The 20,372-nt window shown below is 33.5% G+C and overlaps 1 protein-coding gene and 1 long non-coding RNA gene across 3 annotated transcripts in view; both read right to left on the bottom strand.

Moving 5' to 3' along the window:
- LOC149476216 (uncharacterized) overlaps positions 1 to 20,372 on the bottom strand; it is a 263,269-nt gene that overhangs the window by 175,569 nt on the left and 67,328 nt on the right. The gene's annotated exons all lie outside the window — the stretch shown is intronic.
- On the bottom strand, positions 219 to 18,709 carry LOC149476218 (uncharacterized). Of its 2 annotated transcripts, XM_089712375.1 has the most exons (3): positions 18,671 to 18,709; positions 18,026 to 18,386; positions 219 to 937 (listed from the first exon to the last, which is right to left on the bottom strand). In XM_089712375.1, the coding sequence occupies exons 2-3, from the start codon at positions 18,372 to 18,374 to the stop codon at positions 843 to 845; spliced, it is 444 nt and encodes a 147-aa protein (XP_089568501.1). In that variant the 5' UTR covers positions 18,375 to 18,386; positions 18,671 to 18,709; the 3' UTR covers positions 219 to 842. The 2 variants fall into 2 exon arrangements, with proteins under 2 accessions (XP_089568501.1, XP_089568502.1); XM_089712376.1 differs by lacking the exons at positions 18,026 to 18,386; positions 18,671 to 18,709 and adding an exon at positions 9,306 to 9,652.

Genomic DNA, 20,372 nt, shown 5'->3' with positions numbered 1-20,372 from the left:
GCGAATGCAGTGGCCATATTATGCCCCATTCGTTCACAGGAATTTGTAGAATTATATTTTATAGTACTTCTAATAAAATGAAATGCCAAATAACAGATTTCTAATAGAAAATTTTTCCAAAAAATGGTATTTCCAGCATTTTTAATGCCATATTACATACTTAACTTGGGAAAATTGCCGAGTCACCATAAATTAGTAAAATAAAAAAAAAACAAAAATCATAAATAAAAATATATTTAACTTATAAATAACAATTACATCAGTCGTTTTATTATAATGTTTGAGATATTATACATTACAAGATTTGTAAAACACATAAAAATATATTATTTTCCTTTAAAATAGTTACTGGATAGATAGGAAGTTATAAAAATAGATAATAAAAGGATAGTGGCATAACAGTTAAAAAAGGGGGCAATATTTTTTTATTTATTGTCAAAATTACATGAAACGGGGATGAGTATGTTGCTTAGGATTTTGTAAAAGTACCCAAAACTATATTAAAATTTATAAATTAAAATAAATGCTCATGTTGTAGCTATATTTTTATACAATGTACTATTGCAGTTATATTTATTACGTATACGAAATTATACAAAGTTTTATTACAATGAAGGAGCAATAGACAAATTTTTTTAATTCACAAAAAAAAATTGTGAATTTCTACTACACAGATAATTTTAAATACATTGAAGACAGTTTACAGATTATTCTATACAAATAGTTTCACATACAATAAATACCTTGATTTTACATACAATAATAATATTTTAATATTTCTAAACATAACAATACCTCAGACATTACAATTTCCATTGAACTAACGTTCAAAAATAAATAATTTACTTCTTCTTTTTCATTTGTTTCTGCTTTTTCTTTTCTTCCCGCTTCTTCTCCTTTTCTTTTATCGATTTGTATAGTTTGTAGCCGAAGAATACTGAAAATAATACAATTTTTGATTAATAAAAATAACAAAAACGTTTTCATTGATTTTTTTAATGGCTGCCTCGATTTTAGCAATCTTGGGGATCACAGATACTTGGGAAACTAGGCAATTGCATTTTTTGTTCAAAAATATACAGAGTAACCGATTATGTACTTTATTCCAATATCATTGTATAGAGATAATAATAATAAACTTCGATTTTTTAAGTACTTATTGAAAATTTGGTGAAAAAGTAATAATTTTTATCTAATAGATTTACCCTAATTAAGGAGAGGTCTTAGAAACATTTATTTAGTAACTAAATCGAGTAAGTGCTTCTAGAAGAAGTCTAATTGAATAAATAAATGTTTGAGTTTGAGTTAATCGTCCTAGCGCTTAGACTGAATTTTTTTGGTAGGTACTATTTGTATACATAGTATATTATTATTAGTCTGTGGTACTATTGTAATAAGACGTTAATATGTAAAGCCGAGATTTCAGACCGCGTAGACACTTTTAACTAATTGTGATATTTTTGTTCAGTCAAATTCATTAAACTTGATTCTTTGTAAAAACCTTTCATATTTATTATAGCCTAGTACGTTTTTATATTTAATAATAGTGTTTATTTATAGTAGATGATAAAATAGCGATATAGTTAGTTGAGAAGTACTAAGCTAAAGCTAATTCAATTATTAAATATAAAGTAGGAGGTAGGTAATACATGCCTTTTTAGAGTGCATGCATAGTTATTAAATATATATTTAATAATCGTTAAACGCATAATGTATTAGAGCATATAGTTAATAATAATGTTATCTATACATATAATAAAATCGTAGGAAAGTCAAAACTGTACATTGAATATTTTTTTAAAAGAATACATAATCCATGATCTATAATCGATATAGAAGCCAAAAACATAGTTTTTAGAATTTTTGTCTGTTTGTCTGTTTGTCTGTTTGTCTGTATGTTTGTCCAGGCTAATCTCGAAAAGTACTGCATAGATTGACTTCAAATTTTGCATGAATATTACTAACAGGTCGGGTGAGGCTTTTTTAAACATATTAATTATTATCATGCTATCACCTCCGGGGGAGGAGCTGTGAACCTTTTTTTTTCTTACGTATTCCGTGTATTACGACAGCGTACAATCTAAAAACTCATGTTTAAATGTTGGTTTCGGGTAAGCCATGCTATTATCTAGCTTTACACAATAAAAACTATGTCATTTACGTAATTTGGGCAGAGAATCAGTTTAATGAATTTATTAGTATACAAATTTGAAACAGCGCCATCTATGAGATTTCGTAAAAATCAAATCAATTTACATGTTAACACTACTGAACACAATGTTAAAAATTAATAATTTAAATATAATTATGTTATTTATTTATTTAACTCTTTAACCCATATCTTCCCTTCCCTATAAGGTGCGCTTATAATTCGTGTGAATATACTACATTTTTAAAAGTGAGGGTAGATGTTTATTATTTTAAGTCAAACTAGACACCATTACAGTTAATCTAATATTGATTGTGTTCATTGGTTACATTTTTAAAAATCTTCGTGTTTTAAAAATTCGATAACGAGGCGGGACTCGAACGAGCATTCTTTAGTGGTCGAATTTTTTCTATTCTTTATAAATTTATTGCTTATGAATTTATATTTATAAACAATAATACAAAAAGGTTAGTTCGTTGATAAATTATTATTCCTTCATCATTTACATGTTGTAAGTAAAAATTTACTTTGACTGTTAATACTTTTGTTCAGTATTTACCTGTATGATTATTGCTTGGTAATTAATATATTTTCATGTCGTATACCTAATTAAAAACATAAGTTTGATGTGAAACTAGCTGGATTTATTTTTACACACTCACAGTCTTATATTTTGTGTTAATGTTAAAATAGTATTTATAGTGTAAATCATAATATTTTTTCACAATTAAAAATATTTCCTTTTTTTGATGGTGTTGGCATCGAATTAAACCGCGCTGTCGTTTCGTTCACAAAAAGTGAAGTTATGAGGACCGAATATGTAGCCGCCTCAACTTACGGAAACGAGAGTAACCTGCGTTGTCTGTTAGTTATTGTATAGTCGAATTTAACGTTACATGGAAATTGGCATCTAATTATATGAATAATACTTATATTAAATCTGTAGAGGTCAATTCTGTACATGAAATATATTTCCTAAATAACTATCACGAGGTGATTAGGGATCGACACTGACGCCAAAAATTTTTGTCCGTCTGTCTGTCTGTATAACCGTTATAGAAACAAAAACTACTCGACGGATTTAAACGAAACTTGGTACAATTATTAGTATGAAAGAAATGTTCTCCATATTATATAAAAAATATCTCCCGACATCATAATTAATGTCTATCTTTTATGGTTGAGCTTAGGAGTTCAAAGCTTTCTGATTATATTTGTCTACTAGCTGTGCCCGCGACTTCGTCCGCGTGGAATAGTGACTATGGGACCTATGACCATGGGCTCAGGGTGGGGCAACAATAATTGTTTTTATTTTCATGCTTCCACTCCCACACCCACTCCCAGGCCCACGCCAACGCCCACGCCCACTCCCCTTCACAATTGGTACCTACCAGATCAAAGCCAGGGTAAGCGCCCCACCCAGCCCCACCGTGGCTACGCCCATGCTGAATTACTACTTAACATACAATTATTGAGTAAATACGTACTACCATAAATAATTAAAAGAATTGTTATTAAAATTTCTTACTAAACTGAGCTAAAAAACTTACGTACCAACTTATTAAAGAAAATCAAGAAATGAAATGCCTAACCTATACCACTTAGTTACTACATAATATTGTAATTAAAAATTATGATTAGTATATAATATCGAAAATCAAAAAAGAAATGCCTAACTAATTCTACGTAAAATTTCTTTTAAATTATGTCATATTATTTTTTAGGAACCAGGGGGGGAGAGGAGCAAATTCTATTTCCTTCCTTTCTTAAATGGATGTTTTTAATAATGTATGGTGTAGCCACTGATCAGCTTAATCGATACTCAATTTTTATCAAATCCAGCAACAAATCCAAATTAGATGTTTCCTGTCTCACGCACGTAACTAAAGGCTGAAGAGAGAGAGAGGGAGCACGTAACTTAACCGTTTAGACGAAGAAAAGTGTATAGAAAAAGGAATAAATAATTTCATAAACTTCCCAACGATCTTTAAAAATAAATTATTATATCATTTTTTTCATTCCCACTTTTACCCCTATGTAGGTATAATAAGTGGATGAACCGATTTCGATACAATTTATCTAAGAACCAGCGTCGGAAAATATGCTGCCTAACAAAAAAAAGCCGCATCTAATTCGGTTTACCTGTTAGCCAGCTACGGTGCCATAGACAGACACACACACACACAGAAATACATAGCAGTCAAACACATAACACCCGTCTTTTTGCGTCGGGGGTTAAAAATATAATACGACATAATTTAAAGGACATTTTGTGTGGAAAATTTACCTATTAGAAGTAACCATAATGTTAATTTGACCCCACCCCTCCTACTACCTCAGCTTACCCCCAAACCCTTGGGGAATTTTGATATGATTATCTGGACATGTAAAGGAATAACTGTAGCGTATAACAGATAAATTACGTTTTATCGTACACTGTACAGTGTACAATAGAATGCCTTAGCAAATGTTCGCCGTGATTACTTATAAATTGTCATAACTTTTTTATTTATGAACCGATTGACATGAAATAAACACTAACTGTTAAATGAAGATTACCACAATACATTAGTGAAAACCGCATCTAAATCGGATAAGCCGTTTCTGAGATTAGCGTGCACAAACATACAGACAAACAGACAAAAAAATTTTTAACTACAGTTTTGGGTTCAAGATCGATTTAATAATAACACCTGCTAATTTTTTTCTACATATTTTCATTGTACAGACATCGCTTTTCCACAATTTTATTATATGTATTGATGATGATGATGATTGATGATTATAACACTCTCAGTCCGTTTTAACTTAATTTTTATTTACTCGCATCAGTGCCACCTAAAAAATCTTTATATCGAAATTCGAGCAAAGCTAAGAAAATGAGAAATAAGAGTTCTCAAGGATCGTTAGAGGTAAGAGGCTTACTATTGACCGAAAACAACATATTGTGTTATGCCGAGAACCTGAAACCGCTTCACAACGAGAATTGCGGCTCACAGCTGACCGCGAACGGCATGTACTATCCTGTGAGACCGAAACCTTCACTGAGAGGGTATAACGTCTCACAGCTGATCGCAAATGGCATATTTTATCTCGATAATCTGAAACTTTTATTCAATATGAAGACCGATTGACAAATGATAGGGTGCACCATAATATTATTCGATCTCTTGAAGATGAACATGAGCATAAGCAATGACTAGAGTAGGGACGCGAATATTACCATTATTTGAGACAAGTACGATTAATAAGTTTGTTTAATGAAAGATTAAGAATTGAAACTATTTGGTCTCTTGAAACGGACGAATAGCGAGAGGCCCGTCATACTGTAGACAGATTTCGACAGTCTTAATGACTTAAGAGGTAAACATAGAAGATCAATCTACGAATTCGGTGGTGTGGTCCGACAAATATAAAAGTGGGTTTGCTTATAACCTCACAATTGATTACAGATCATCTTCTGTATAGGCGATATTAACGTAGTATGTTCTTTTTGTAATGCTTTAAAGAGGAGTTAGGAGTCGGCTTTCGTTTGAAGATACACCAGAACCTTTGAAATCACTACTTTTAGAGGAACATGTGCAATCTAAACAGTTCTTACGTGCTGGCCACGGACAATTCGCTATAGCGAAAATTCGCGCGGCGCGACTGGCGGCGCGTCTTGCGAATGAATCAAATGTATGGAAATGTACTGGGCATGCCACGCGCAGCGGCGACCAGCGAGACGACCGGCGAATTTCCCCGAGCGAATCGCGCGGCACGACTAGCGATCGAAACAAATGTATGAGTTATTACGGCGCAGGCCACGGAGTCGAGCGGCAGACGCGGCGACTACTCCCGGAGCGAACTTAATTTAAAATAGTTTGTTTTTTTTTCGCGAAAATGGAGACGGAAGCTTTTATTGCAGAAATTCTAGCTAGACCAGCTATTTGGAAGTCTAGCCACCCGCAACATAATTTTTCATCATGCCTATATTTTTCATATTTTTGGTGGAATTCTCCGTCTGTTGTTACAGACGGAGAATTCCATTTCTATTTAATTCGTGTACTCCACTATATCTTCCAAACATTAAATCTTGAGCAAAAAAGCTGCTACTCCAAACAACGTCGAGCTAACTTTGATAAAGCCATCTCGTCTCCTCGACTACACTGGTCGCGGCGGCGAACGCAACTGCCCGTGGCATGCTTACCGCGCCGCGCGAATTGCCGCGCCGCCCGTCGCGCCGTCGGTCGCGCCGCCGGTGTCCGTGGCCAAGGTGTTAGACAATATTCGCTCTTATAGTAGTGCGTTTTAAATGATCCTTTGGTGCTCAACAATTATCAGAGGATCCTTTCATGCTTACTTTTAAGATACAAGGTCAAGTTTATCATTTGATAGGATCCCTTTTGCCTGAAGGCCAACCTAAGTTTCTTCAAATATATTTTGTATTCGACTACAACGAATAGTCGAATACAAGAAATCAATATTTCTCGAATTTAAAATATTACAATTTTTCCTACAGTAGGGCGACGAATGTATTTTCGCATAGTAACGGAGGGGAACTCGCGGGGGGTCAAGTGATGCGGGCCACGTACCACAAACATGCTTAGTTTGTTGTACCGAGCGCGAAAGAAAGTCATCGTGTTTTTAGTAAAATTACTATGTAAACTAACGTAATTTAATACTTAGGTACATATTATACAGGGTGTAATCGTTAAGTGTGCACAGGCGATTTTTCCGTAAGTATTACAGATAACAAAAAAACTTTAAACTGATATCGAAAGTACTTAACCTAATGAGTAAAATGGCCGTAATAAATTTTTAAAAATAAATCGAGAAATATCAAAAAGATTATCTTTAAACCCTCACATACATTAAGTATGAAATATGAATATCCCATATACATTTAATATGAAAGATTTTAGCTTTATTTTTCTTTTTTGGTTTTCTGCTTTAATTACTTCGCAAATTTGAAGTGGCATTTTCCACACTTTTTCCGGACATTTTCACGCATTTTCCGGATATTTTCCGGGGATTTTCCGAGCATTTTCCGGACATTTACCTGGCATTTTCCGGGGATTTTCCAGACATTTCCCGGGGATCTTCCGAGCATTTCCCGGATATTTTCCGGACATTTTCACGCATTTTCCGAGCATTTCCCAGGCATTTTCCGGTTATTTTCCGGGAATTTCCCAGGATTTTCCGAGCATTTCCCGGGGATTTTCCAGACATTTACAAAAAAAGAAAAAGAAAGCTAAAATCTTTCATATTAAATGTAGGTATATGGGATATTCATATTTCATACTTAATGTATGGGAGGGTTTAAAGATATTTTTTTTTATATTTCTCGATTTATTTTTAAAAATTTATTACCGCCATTTTACTCATTAGGTTAAGTACTTTCGATATCAGTTTAAAGTTTTTTGTTATCTGTGATACTTACGGAAAAATCGCCTGTGCACACTTAACGATTACACCCTGTATAATGATGCGCTCAAACTGTTAATCTACATTTAATTTAGATTATTATTTGAATTACTAAGTAATGTAGAATTTAAATCTAATTCATGTTTTCCTCAGATTTTCGATGTCCTCCGATTTTAAGATTTTCTTATCAGAGTATTCAATTTTAATGTAGTTTATTTTTATAAGAGACAATTAAGAACATTCAAAAATAAAGTGTCACGTATTTTTTTTAAACGACGAATGACGAAAAACGACGTAATCGCGGACGAAGTCGCGGGCAACAGCTAGTTATAAATGCGAAAGTAACTCTGTCTGTCTGTCTGTCTGTTACTCAATCACGCCTGAACTACTGAACCAATTTGCATGAAATTTGGTATAGAGATATTTTGATACCCGAGAAAGGACATAGGATAGGTTTTATCCCGGAAATCCTACGGGAACGGGTTTTTCTCTGAAAACGCGGGCGAAGCCGCGGGCGGAAAGCTAGTAAATAATATAATAATAAATTATGTAAGCTGACGTGTATACGCCATTGCAATAGTGTAATAACTAAGGCCCTTCGCTCATGGAGCTACTCAAAAAGAACTAGTCACAAACTCAAATTACTAACGAGTTGCCTGAGCGTCACAGCCCATACATGTTCTATGGAGATTCGCACACGACGCGACTAGTTACTAACTGGTGAGTAACGCGTTAGCAACAAATCACGCGCGACGCGTCGTGTCGGTCTCCACGCTACTGGTTTCCCGAGTTTCTTTGTTTTTTATGATAAAAATGAACGAGCAAACATTGACAAGTGACTGAAACCTTATAACTTGAGTAGCGTTGTATGCGAGATACAATTTGTAACTGGTTTGTAATCGTAATTACTGATTAGTTCGGTCATTTTTGAGTAGCTCCATGAGCGAAGGGCCTTAGTGTCAACACAAGCTCCTGAAAAACAGTTTATAACTACCTATATAAGGAGCCTGGGTCATTAAATGTATATGTATCAAATTATGGTGGAAAATAAATAATTTATTTATTTATTTAGATTGGGAATAAATTGTGATAAACGTCATTTTACTGGTTTTTAAATACCATTACTGGTGATATACCATGATGTCTTAGAGCAGTAATATGTCCAGTGTGTAAAAATGACAGCGCTATATAGGTCGTCTAGCGCCATCCCTTTCTCACACTGGAAATACGACATACTGCTATACGACATCATGGAATTTAACGCGACGAATTATTTCCAATCGGTGGTAAATGTTAAAACTGTTGTGACGATTCAAAAGTGCTTCAAGAGAAGTCTAATTGAATAAATAAATGTTTGAGTTTGAACGATGTAGGTACATAAAGCGCGTCACACACGGTGAAGATTTTATCTTAAGATACTGTTATATTTTATATTACAGTATCTTAACGCATCCGGTATCAGCGTTCGGACCATCATTTTTCTTTTTGACATTGCGTACTAAGACTCCTGTAGAACCGCCATCCTGTTACAAATGACCCACAAAATTTCGCGTCATTTGTAACAGGATGGCGGTTCTACAGGGGTGGGTGGTACGCAATGACAAAAAGAAAAATGATGGTCCGAACGCTGATACCGGAAGCGTTAAGATACTGTAATATAAAATATAACAGTATCTTAACATAAAATATTATAGTATCTTCACCGTGTGTGACGCGCTTAAGTCATAAACCAACATTAAAACAACCATACCAACAACCAAAAATATCAACAGGGCAGCAATCAAAACGGGGATATAGGACGGTCCGTCTTCATCATATACATTGTCCCTCAATTTCATAGATAATTTCATAGCCAGGGCTTCTTTAAGCTGATTGACGAATACCTCCTTATCTGATTCGTCCATATTATTATATCGTTCTAGAACATTCTGGATTTTCTCTCTAATCTCCTCTGATTCTTCATCGCTAGGGGACGTGGCTACTATTTGCTGTAGCATCGACACTACGTCGGAATTTTTCACAGCCTCTGTCACTACCTCGCCTATTTTCTGCTCTGTGTCCATTGTCTTGGAAAAATATTTTTTTTAATGGTTTTTTGTATTTTTTTTAATGCAATGTTTATTAATATGACGGTAATTACATGCGCAACATAAAGGTATATTATTCAGAAAGAACTTTTGACAGTTTTTAAATACGTAGCTAGATTTTTAATAAAGAAAATAATCTTGAGTTACTATGAATATTGTTATATTGACTCGATAATATGAGCGAATATTCATTCTAGAACCGCACAATGTAAAATTAATTACCTATGTAGTATAAACAGGCGTAGATCATTCTTTCGTTGTTCTAAGAGCGTTCGAAAAGATTCTATGCAATGTTCATACTGAACAACACTGAATACGAGTTTTCGTTTACACTAAAAGACCACGATAGAATGCTCTTGCTCTAGCTCTATGTTCGTTTGATGTAAATGCACCGTTACCTATAAAAATTTAGATTAAAAACTACTTTAATATTTTCTTTAATTTGACAACAACCATCTACAATTATTTATCATTAAAATTCACACTTAACTGTATGAAACCTGACTCAAAACTGATGTTTCTTTGATTATGATTTCATGAAATAATAGGTGTTTATATTGCATTTGGCTTTTCTTCAATAACGTTGCAACCTGCAACATTGTATGACATCTCTTAGGATTGTTTATTTTTAGTGTTTTTAACCTTTGTGAAGCGTTGCATTGGAAATCTGTGATCTCTAACATTTTGAATTGCAAATTATGTATTTGTGACTTTTATTATCTCTTTAAAATAGCAGTTATCATCAAATATTCGTTTTCGGAAAATTCATTGGTTTATTTATATTTCATTAATTTCAGATTATTTAAAATATCCATTACTTCTTACTTAAACCCATTTTAAATAAATATTAAAGTTATAAAAAAATAGTTTAATACTACAACAAATACGTTAGATGGCGTTGTTTTAGAATGTTACGTATGTAACTACCGTCATTGATTTAATTCAGTTTTTAAATAGGTAATAAAATTAAGTCTAATTCACATTGAGTAATAAATACCATTATTCAAGATATTAGATAATATATGTCCAAAATAAATTTCGTTTTACCTGATATTTTATCTATAAAACCGACAATTTTATTTATTTTTTTATCTATTCATTAACTGGCAACACTTTTAACACGGATAATTACAATTTTACACTATCAACATGGATTATCGCACAAAACTGTTCCAATGTAAATTGGGCTTTATCTTATAAAAAAAAGTATATCAAAACAAAATATTATCGACGTATTTAATAATTTTATCACACCACGACACCTACACCTTTAGATAACTCAATAATAATAAACTAAGATATGTATTGCAACTATAATATAGACTCGATTACATAAATTGATAATGGACAATGTCAAATGAGAAATTTATTAAAAACTAGCGGTCCGCCCCGGCTTCGCCCGTGGTACATATTTACGTTTTCTCTACATAAAAACCATCCTCGTACTTCAAGGAATATAATAAAAAAAGAATTATCGAAATCGGTTCAGCAGTTCTCGAGTTATGCGCTTACCAACACATTTTGCGATTCATTTTTATATATAAGACTAGCGGTCCGCCCCGGCTTCGCCCGTGGTACATAATTACGTTTTCTCTACATAAGAACCATCCTCGTACTTCAAGGAATATAATAAAAAAAGAATTATCGAAATCGGTTCAGCCGTTCTCGAGTTATGCGCTTACGAACACATTTTGCGACTCATTTTTATATATAAGACTAGCGGTCCGCCCCGGCTTCGCCCGTGGTACATACTACATGTTTACGTTTTCTCTACATAAGAACCATCCTCGTACTTCAAGGAATATAATAAAAAAAGAATTATCGAAATCGGTTCAGCCGTTCTCGAGTTATGCGCTTACCAACACATTTTGCGATTCATTTTTATATATAAGAAGATTATTATTAAGCTTCATTTGTTATTAAAAAATATTAACAAATCAATAATTATAATGTCTGTATGTTATTAAATGCTGTTTCGTTTATCGTTGTACAGGTAAATTAGCTTGGAGAAATTTTTGCATATGTAGTGGTGTGTATATTACTCAGATCTTAGAGCGCGTTTCCACTATATCGTTCTGGCCTATACAAAAATGTTTCGATATCCTAACATTACTATTTAATTTTATACTTATTCCTAGCAACACTTTTGTTTTCAATAAAAACAAGTTTTTATTTGAAAGAAAATGGTTTTGACTTTATAAAAAAAATATATCATTCAATTTTACGTCCTTGAGCAAACGACAAGGCGACTACCGTGAAACAATAAAATATCGTGTCCATAATAATTTGTTTCATAATTAATATTTGACCATAATAATTACGAAACAAAACAAATAAATAAATCGTCACTTGATAGTGGAAAGTGGAAACACGCACAAAACCAGAATAAACCAGTTTACGCTGTCCGCAGGTGCCACGTGCAGTCGTTTGGTAACGTTAGAACATAAAGCACATTTCATTCAAAAATTATAATTATTATGTACGTAGTTTAATTGATAAATTTTGTATTTGTTGATTGTTGTTATTATTTGTTATTATTGTTATAATATTTGTTGAAGTGAATTACATGTCCCGCAGCCGGAGGCCCCAAATGAAAACTCAGATGTACTTAAAAACTACATTTAATAGCTAAAATGAGACTTTTACACCCATGTCTGCACGATGCAGACCGGAGTTAAAGAATGAATTTATACAGTTTAATAATTATAAAGACGTAAGCTTGGATGCTAACTAAGGGAAATCGCATCCACATTCTATTCCCGTGCGAACGGCGTATTCAGCAGTTTTGTATGAAGGCAGGGCCATAACTAGTGTTTAATTTGTGTGTAAGTGTTGTAACTTTATATTGTTAATTCAATATGGCTCCAGTGTTAAAACATGGTCTTTTTTTTTTTTTTGTGTGGTGTCTCTCAATGTTAGCCAGAAGGGCTTCTACATTTTAACGCGGACGCGGGGGTGAACTGAAGGTTCACCCTGGTAGCGACATGCACAAGGGCGTCCCCCCTTGACGGGGGAAAACATGGTCGAGGCAAGCCTTTGACTTCTCAAACTAAAGAATTAAACTTTAAATGTCGTTTCTTTTTCAGGTTAGTAAATTTTTCATTTTAGTAACATTGTTAATGTAAAAGTTATATGTATGTTAAATGTGCAAATATTAAAATAAAGTCTCATCTTTTTCAGAGGAGAAACACATATAGTTTAATTTAAAATCCCTTATATATACAGGGTTACTTGTAAAACACCGGCAACCTCGCAGGACAAGATAGCTAACATCATAAGTAACAACATTTGTTCTACGACTTTTGATAATTTGTTAGATTTTATTTTCATACAAAAATAAATATTCATTTAATTTTCCGTCTGAATATTATAAACTCTACGCCTCCCAAAAATTACGTAAACAAAAAGCGAATGAGAGGGGGAAGGGGGCGTCGCGTCGTCCATCCGATAATTAATAGAACATAGACTTACAAATGTAAGGAGAGTACAATAAAAGTTTAAAAAATCATTTAAAAATAATTTATTGCGTTATGCCAAAAGTCGTAGAACAAATGTTGTTACTTATGATGTTAGCTATCTTGTCCTGCGAGGTTGCTGGTGTTTTACAAGTAACCCTGTATAAAATAAAAACTAAAAATAAAATGTTGTTTTATTTTATTTGCTGACCATACACTACTACAAACGCAAAAATTTCTCCAAGCTAATTTACCTGTATTTTTTTAATTGTAGTATTTTAAATCAGCGCCATCTAGTATTAAACTGGGTAAAGTTACGAACTATTGAAAATAGGCAACTGATATTACATTTTAAATAGTTTGTGCTAGCAAAATGAACTGATAACGTAGAGGAAATCCGTCTAGTCGAATAAATACTATAAATATCAAAATGTTTGCCAAGAGTACATAATCACATAATTGTTTATTTATCAAATGATATTAATATTCAATTAAGCGAGTTAATTTATTGTGTTCTACTGCGAAGGTCAATGAAGAATGTTACTAGGTATGCCAAATCCCTTGAAATTGTGTCTCAGTAAAGCCTGTATGTATACAAATACACTAGTTTTTGTCGTAGTCAAAAATACCAAGTAGTTTTGATTTTATACGCATTCAAAGTTTCGAAAAATATCGAGTCCCGCTAATAGTCACGTGACCGCTTGTGACGTCACGTCACAACGCACCGCGCGGGCCGCGCGGCCGCGCTTTGTATCAAGTCGGCAGCGCTGTAGTAGGTGTTATGGCTGGTTCACACTTTGATTAGTGCGAGTGCAGGTGATGAGTAGTACTACGTGTGGACAGCGACTGTTTAGTGCGAGTGTTTAGTAGGCTGTGTAGTAAAGTGAATAGAAGCGTGTTCTATTTTTTTGCGAGTGGACTGCGAGTAGCCACGTCCCGCGCGCCCTCCCTTCCCCCTCACTCGCAGTGTGCCTGCCTAAACACGTCTGGACAGGAGTGTTTAGTGTTTAGCGTAGTGTGTAGCGTCGCGAATTTCACCATTGTCCTGCACTCGCACTAATCACCTGCACTCGCAGTTGAATTGGACACTACTCGCACTACACACCTGCACTCGCACTAATCACCTGCACTCGCACTAATCAAAGTGTGAACCAGCCATTATAGCTTGCGCAGTATTTTGATGGGTTTTCATCCGCGAATTTCGTTAATAGTCCAATAATAGTAATTACTAATTATAATTCGTTTAATAAAATAACAGTCATGCCAAAGTTTCATCTTTATTTAATGGTTTCTCAAAATATTCTATACGATTGCGTTTTTGCACTGCTGATCTCTGAGGTTTATCTTCATTTTCCTGTTGACATTTGAATTTGTGTGGAACTATACCCTGTCTTTGTTTAATTCTTCTCCCGACCAACTTATATTTTAGTATAGTTCTCCATATCATTCTCAACTTAAAACAAGAAAAAATCTTATAGCCATCTACCTATACTTAGCCCATACGAGCAGAGCAGAAGCACAATCTAGTATAGATTAAAACTTGTATAGAAAACAAAGGATAACGCAAAACAGCTGCAATGTTCTCAAAATATTATAATATGTAGTACTATGTAAGAACACGGAAAATTCGCATATACGAAAAATCGCTAGCGGACTGAGTGAGCTAGATTGAGCGTGTTGTGGTGTGACGTCACACCATCACCGAGCGTTTACAACTTGTTTTACTTCTAAAACGGGAACTAATTGACGTATCGAAGTAATTTTTTCACTAGTATTATTTATTTTTGACAGAGAATATGGATTGCTAATAATCAAAATTAGTGAACATTCTCCATTATAGTGGTATTTAGTATTAACCAAAATTAAGAACATGAAAATTCGAGGGAAGAAGGTATATAATACATATTACATATATATAAAAATGAATCGCAAAATGTGTTGGTAAGCGCATAACTCGAGAACGTCTGAACCGATTTCGATAATTCTTTTTTTATTATATTCCTTGAAGTACGAGGATGGTTTTTATGTAGAGAAAACTTAAATATGTACCACGGGCGAAGCCGGGGCGGACCGCTAGTTACATATATAAGAGGTATACAGATAGATATATAAATCATTTCATGGGATTGGACTACCTAATTTTATATAAGTACGTCATAAAGCAACTTTAATTATTTTGATGTCACGGTTACCTACATTTCATTTAAACCAACAATATTTAGAAAAAAATGAGCCAAATAGAAATATAGCGTTGATATTTACAGAAAGAAATCTTATGCTAAATATTTTATGTTAGATCAATAAACTATGACAAACTAATAACACTTATTTCACAGAACAGTTAATAAACATCTACTAGCTGTGCCCTTTTGATATAACGAAACCGAATATAGAATATGTGGCGCGAAGTGTTCTATTTACAGAAATAATTTCCTGAAAATCTATCTGTAAATAGAATATAAGAAATCCTGCATCGTGCTAGTGACGTTTTTTTTTATATCAGTTACTATAAAAAAATACTTAATTGTGTGATATGATCTTGTAGGATATATTTAACAGGATACCCGCAAAAAAATCTACCTGCTTATTTATCCCAATTTCCCTTGGTCATGGTATCAAGCTTAATTTTTCGTTTGTTCGTTTTTGTTAGGAGAAGGTATTAGTACGAGATCCGGCTGCAGGATCAGTGCGTTCATCGGTTTTTTGCTGAAAACCGAATTTTTATGTATATTTATAATTAGGAAAATATATCTCGACTAGGTTGCCAGTCAAAATTTGGCCGCAAGCATGTTTAATTAAAATTTTTCTAATCGATTTTTGGGAAAAAAAATTCGTTCACTTGTTTTTTGAATAAAATGTAGTCTACATCACGTCAAAATGATATAAAAATTCTAAAAAATCACGGTTGCCGCTTTTCACCTGGCCGCAACATCTTGGCAGCCGGGTGCAAACAGGTATGATTTCGATTCATTTTTACGTTCATAACGCACATTTATGAATCATATATCAAATTAAAGCTAATTTTTGCACGCCTCATAAGCGAAGCGTTGAGGTGGGTACTACTGTCACTTCGCGCAAAACATCTGATTTTTCAAACTTAAAATGTCTTTATGTATCATACATTGCACTTGTAAGATAATACATACACACATATATTAAGAAAAAACACTATTTTTAACGTTCATGATATTTTTGATGTCATTTTTGTTATTTAAACTAGTTAAAAAACAGTTTAAAAAAGTTCTGTCTTGGACGTCCGTGTGTCTGTATGTGCGGATCCTTTTTCTTGTTAACACGATAGCGATCGAAATACTTTACTAATCGAGTCTTTTTTTTTCTCTTACGCTTGAGTATGCTCAGGAATAGAACCCTTTCATTTTTCAGGGTCTGATTCGATGTGGTTTAATTGTTATTAAATAAACAAAAATAATAATTAATAAATATTTATTAAAAAAAAATTATGAGGCGTGCACTTTTGGATTTTCCAAATTATTTTCTATTTATTATCATATATGGTTGCCTAATTAAATCCGGCCGCAAATAAGGGTTGCTGGCTTATAAAAATTATAAATATAGGATTAGTGCGTTCATCGGTTTTTTGCTGAAAACCGAATTTTTATGTAACTATATGTATTTATAATTAGGAGAATATATATCGACTAGGTTGCCAGTCAAAATTTGGCCGCAAGCATGTTTACACTCAACCTTAAATATTCAACATCTTTAACAGCCGGCAACCCTTATTTGCGGCCGGATTTAATTAGGCAACCATATATGATAATAAATAGAAAAAAATTAGCTTTAATTTGATATATGATTCATAAATGTGCGTTATGAACGTAAAAATGAATCGAAATCATACCTGTTTGCACCCGGCTGCCAAGATGTTGCGGCCAGGTGAAAAGCGGCAACCGTGATTTTTTAGAATTTTTATATCATTTGACGTGATGTAGACTACATTTTATTCAAAAAACAAGTGAACGAATTTTTTTCCCAAAAACCGATTAGAAAAATTTTAATTAAACATGCTTGCGGCCAAATTTTGACTGGCGACCTAGTCGATATATATTCTCCTAATTATAAATATACCTACATAAAAATTCGGTTTTCAGCAAAAAACCGATGAACGCACTGATCCTGCGGTGGGATCTTAGACTATATGTCACATTGTGTTGGAGGAAGTTGCGCAAAAATATAGAAAACTTGACGGCTTTCCAATTTTTATAGGTTGCGAAATTAAATAATAGATAAATAAGTAGATAGTAAATGGGAACATCGCGGTATCCTTGTTGATATCGAAATTCGAAACATTGATAATATTGATAGTTGATATGTGAGGTATTAGATTACCTAATTTTGGATAACTTTAAGTACTAAAATACCATAAGAAACCATCAAGTTTTAGTAAAGATTATTTAAAAGTTTCAATATTTTCGACTAGTCTCTCGCTTTTGGTTTTGCGATGGATCCGAACAAAAACTAATGTAACTTATGTTTTACCCGTTCTGCAGATTGTTGTCACAATTTTTATTTACACAGGTTTTTATGGCAATTCACACATATTGCTCCTATTCAAATAGCTTATAACTTATTAAAACTAATAAAATATCTAAATTATATGCTAAATTTCTGTTTCTGTTATATAAAACTCGTATATTAGCCGGCAATATACGAGTTCATTGAGCCAAATCATCAGCGAAGGAAATAATTTTACTGCTTAAGCTTGCAAGCAAAATCCAAATGCACTCTCCATAAAAAAGGCAGTAAACTCACGACTAACCCTCATAAGTCAGATGGGGCAGAAGACACACACGACCGGTGAGAGATAAGGCAGGGGACAGACAGCCTAACGTGAAGCACGATATACCTACGTTACTACGTAACCTAAACCAAGAAAAGACACCACAAAACGTACAACAAAACCATACCAACTAAAACGATGACCACGAATACAATCACCGCTGCATACATAAGCTGTTCCTTCACAGCCCCCGTCAAAGCCTCCTCCAAATTGCTCAAATCAGGTGGATTATTCCTGAAATGGGTCTCCAGTTTCTTCGTCAGCAATTTCTTCACATATGCCATGAAGACTTCCTTCTCTTCAGCGGACATAGAGCTTAATTGTGTCATGACACTGGTCAATCTATCTTTAATTTCTCCCTTGGCATTATCTGATGCCGCTAGGTTCTGTAGTAATGACATTACGTCCACATTCTGCATGGACTCCGATAGCTTCTCTGTTACGAAGTTCTTGATGTTCAGGGGATCGTCCGCCATGTTTTGTATCTACTGAAGATGCGAATAAGTCAGTATTGTCTCCTATTGTTATGAAGATTTTGGTTTACTTCACATATCTCCACAATATATTGAATTATCGATACTTGCTCATAATAGTAAGCAAGATAAATTTGTGAGTGATTGGCTTATAGAGTAGGATAAAAATATCTTGGACAGTTTAAGTATAAGTTAAACATAATTTAAATATTTTACGGAAACTCTTAAAGGCAATAAAAAGTTGACTATGACTATAGACGAGGAAAAATAATATTGATTACAAATTTATAAATACTTACATATTCACAATATTCAAACCCACTCGTTACAATCAAAACCTAATCAATGATTAAATTAATCGTTTAATTGTTGCTTGAAGATAACATTGATAGTTTGTGATAATATTGATTTTGTAGATACAAAAAATATATTTAAGAATACGGATATCTGCCAGCATATAACCAGCCATGGCTATTCCGATCATAATTTGAATTTGCCAGTCAGTTCAATTCACGGCGTAAACTGTCTGGAAATAAGAGGTCATAATACGGCCCCTGACAATATCGATGTAGTAATTAAAGTAGCAGTTGAAAATCAAGCCAAAATCCAATAAATGTGTATAATATTATGTGGTACAAGTCTTATTCAACAAATTATGCTTTAATCCTAGTCATTAGGAGCTAGCATGGAGTGAATACGAACTTTTACTGAGTATTCCACGCATCTTCATTATAAAGTCGATTGGGATCCTAGGGTTTCTTTTGTAGTTAATTAAATAGAACCAAAACATTTTAATTGTTTTGACTATAATATGACATAATATGGAGCAAGCAATATTGATCAATACTCGTCAGCGGTTAAGAAACGTGTGCTGCCAACAAAAGATATAAACCTCACTAATTTAGGTATACATTAATAAGAGTACAAAACGAAGACATGGAAAAATTATGAAGAACATCAATACTGAAACATATATTGAGAAGTTAATAGCAAGTTAACCAATCTCTATGAGACACGTAATAAAACTTATCACTTATCGATATTATAAAAGAATTCGGTGTTCGCGAAGATAATTCGATTTGGGCTTATCTCACTTATGAAACAATTCCTTGATAATTGACTTGTGTAACCAGAATATTTCTTACAAATATAACGTAACGGCACCAGTCTTGTACAGATTAAGGAAAAAATTGAAGTTTTTTGCAAATTTCTCGTAGGTTTTTTAACTTTATTGGATATTGTTTAGTTATACCTTTAGTTCAATGTTAGTTTAACGTAACCAATGTTAGAAAAAAGATTACAATGCATAAATAATGAAGTAATTTATAAATTAAAAAACCACTTTTTTGCACCAGTGTTGGACAGTGAAAAATCTAATGATGGACACCCAGTTTTGGACAACATCCAGTTATGAACACCCATTTATGGACTGTACCTAATGTCGTTTCTCCAGTTATTTACACTTGGAGTAGACTTATAGTTATCAATAGAATCTTGAAAATGATGATTGGAATACAATAAATCGGGGATGTATTTATAAAAAATAGTACTTATTTATTATTTTGCATACTTATAATATTTAAAACAGTCTTAATTTCGATTTTCTATGCAATAATTGGACAAATGCATCGTTGAATACGAGTTATGTCCGTTAAGAAACACCAATATGGTTTTTTTTCTCAATAAGTCAGGGATGAAAAATATAACTAAAAAAAGTACTGCCATTCCATCCATTTTGGGACTTCTTCTTCTTCGTCATATCACTCTAGGGGGGTAGATATGTTACCCGCTTCACGATGTTCCGCCATATCTCTCTGTTTCCTGGCATTCCGCTACACTCGTGAAGTGAATCGCCAATCTGAATCCGCCAGCAGCCTTAATCTGATCGGTCCATCGATATATGGATTCCAAATTGTAGCACGAGGCAAAAAGCTTTTTTTTAACTGTTGTCAAGATGGTGTGGATGAAATTTAAGCGTGTATGCTATATGGTGGTGAAATT

Source organism: Colias philodice, chromosome 28, assembly GCF_061535455.1.
Source record: "Colias philodice isolate Cphi_HAF_F1 chromosome 28, ilColPhil1 Martin Lab GWU primary, whole genome shotgun sequence".
Lineage (NCBI taxonomy): Eukaryota > Metazoa > Arthropoda > Insecta > Lepidoptera > Pieridae > Colias > Colias philodice.
This window is presented reverse-complemented; position numbering and strand designations above follow the sequence as displayed.

What these genes read in the sequence shown, in the direction of transcription:
- LOC149476218 (XM_089712375.1), bottom strand. Translation starts at nt 18,374, where the DNA reads ATGGCGGACGATCCCCTGAACATCAAGAACTTCGTAACAGAGAAGCTA. An exon ending in CGTGGTCATCGTTTTAGTTG is followed by an intron (nt 938 to 18,025) that starts GTATGGTTTTGT and finishes TATTATTTTCAG; the next exon opens with TATTCTTCGGCTACAAACTA.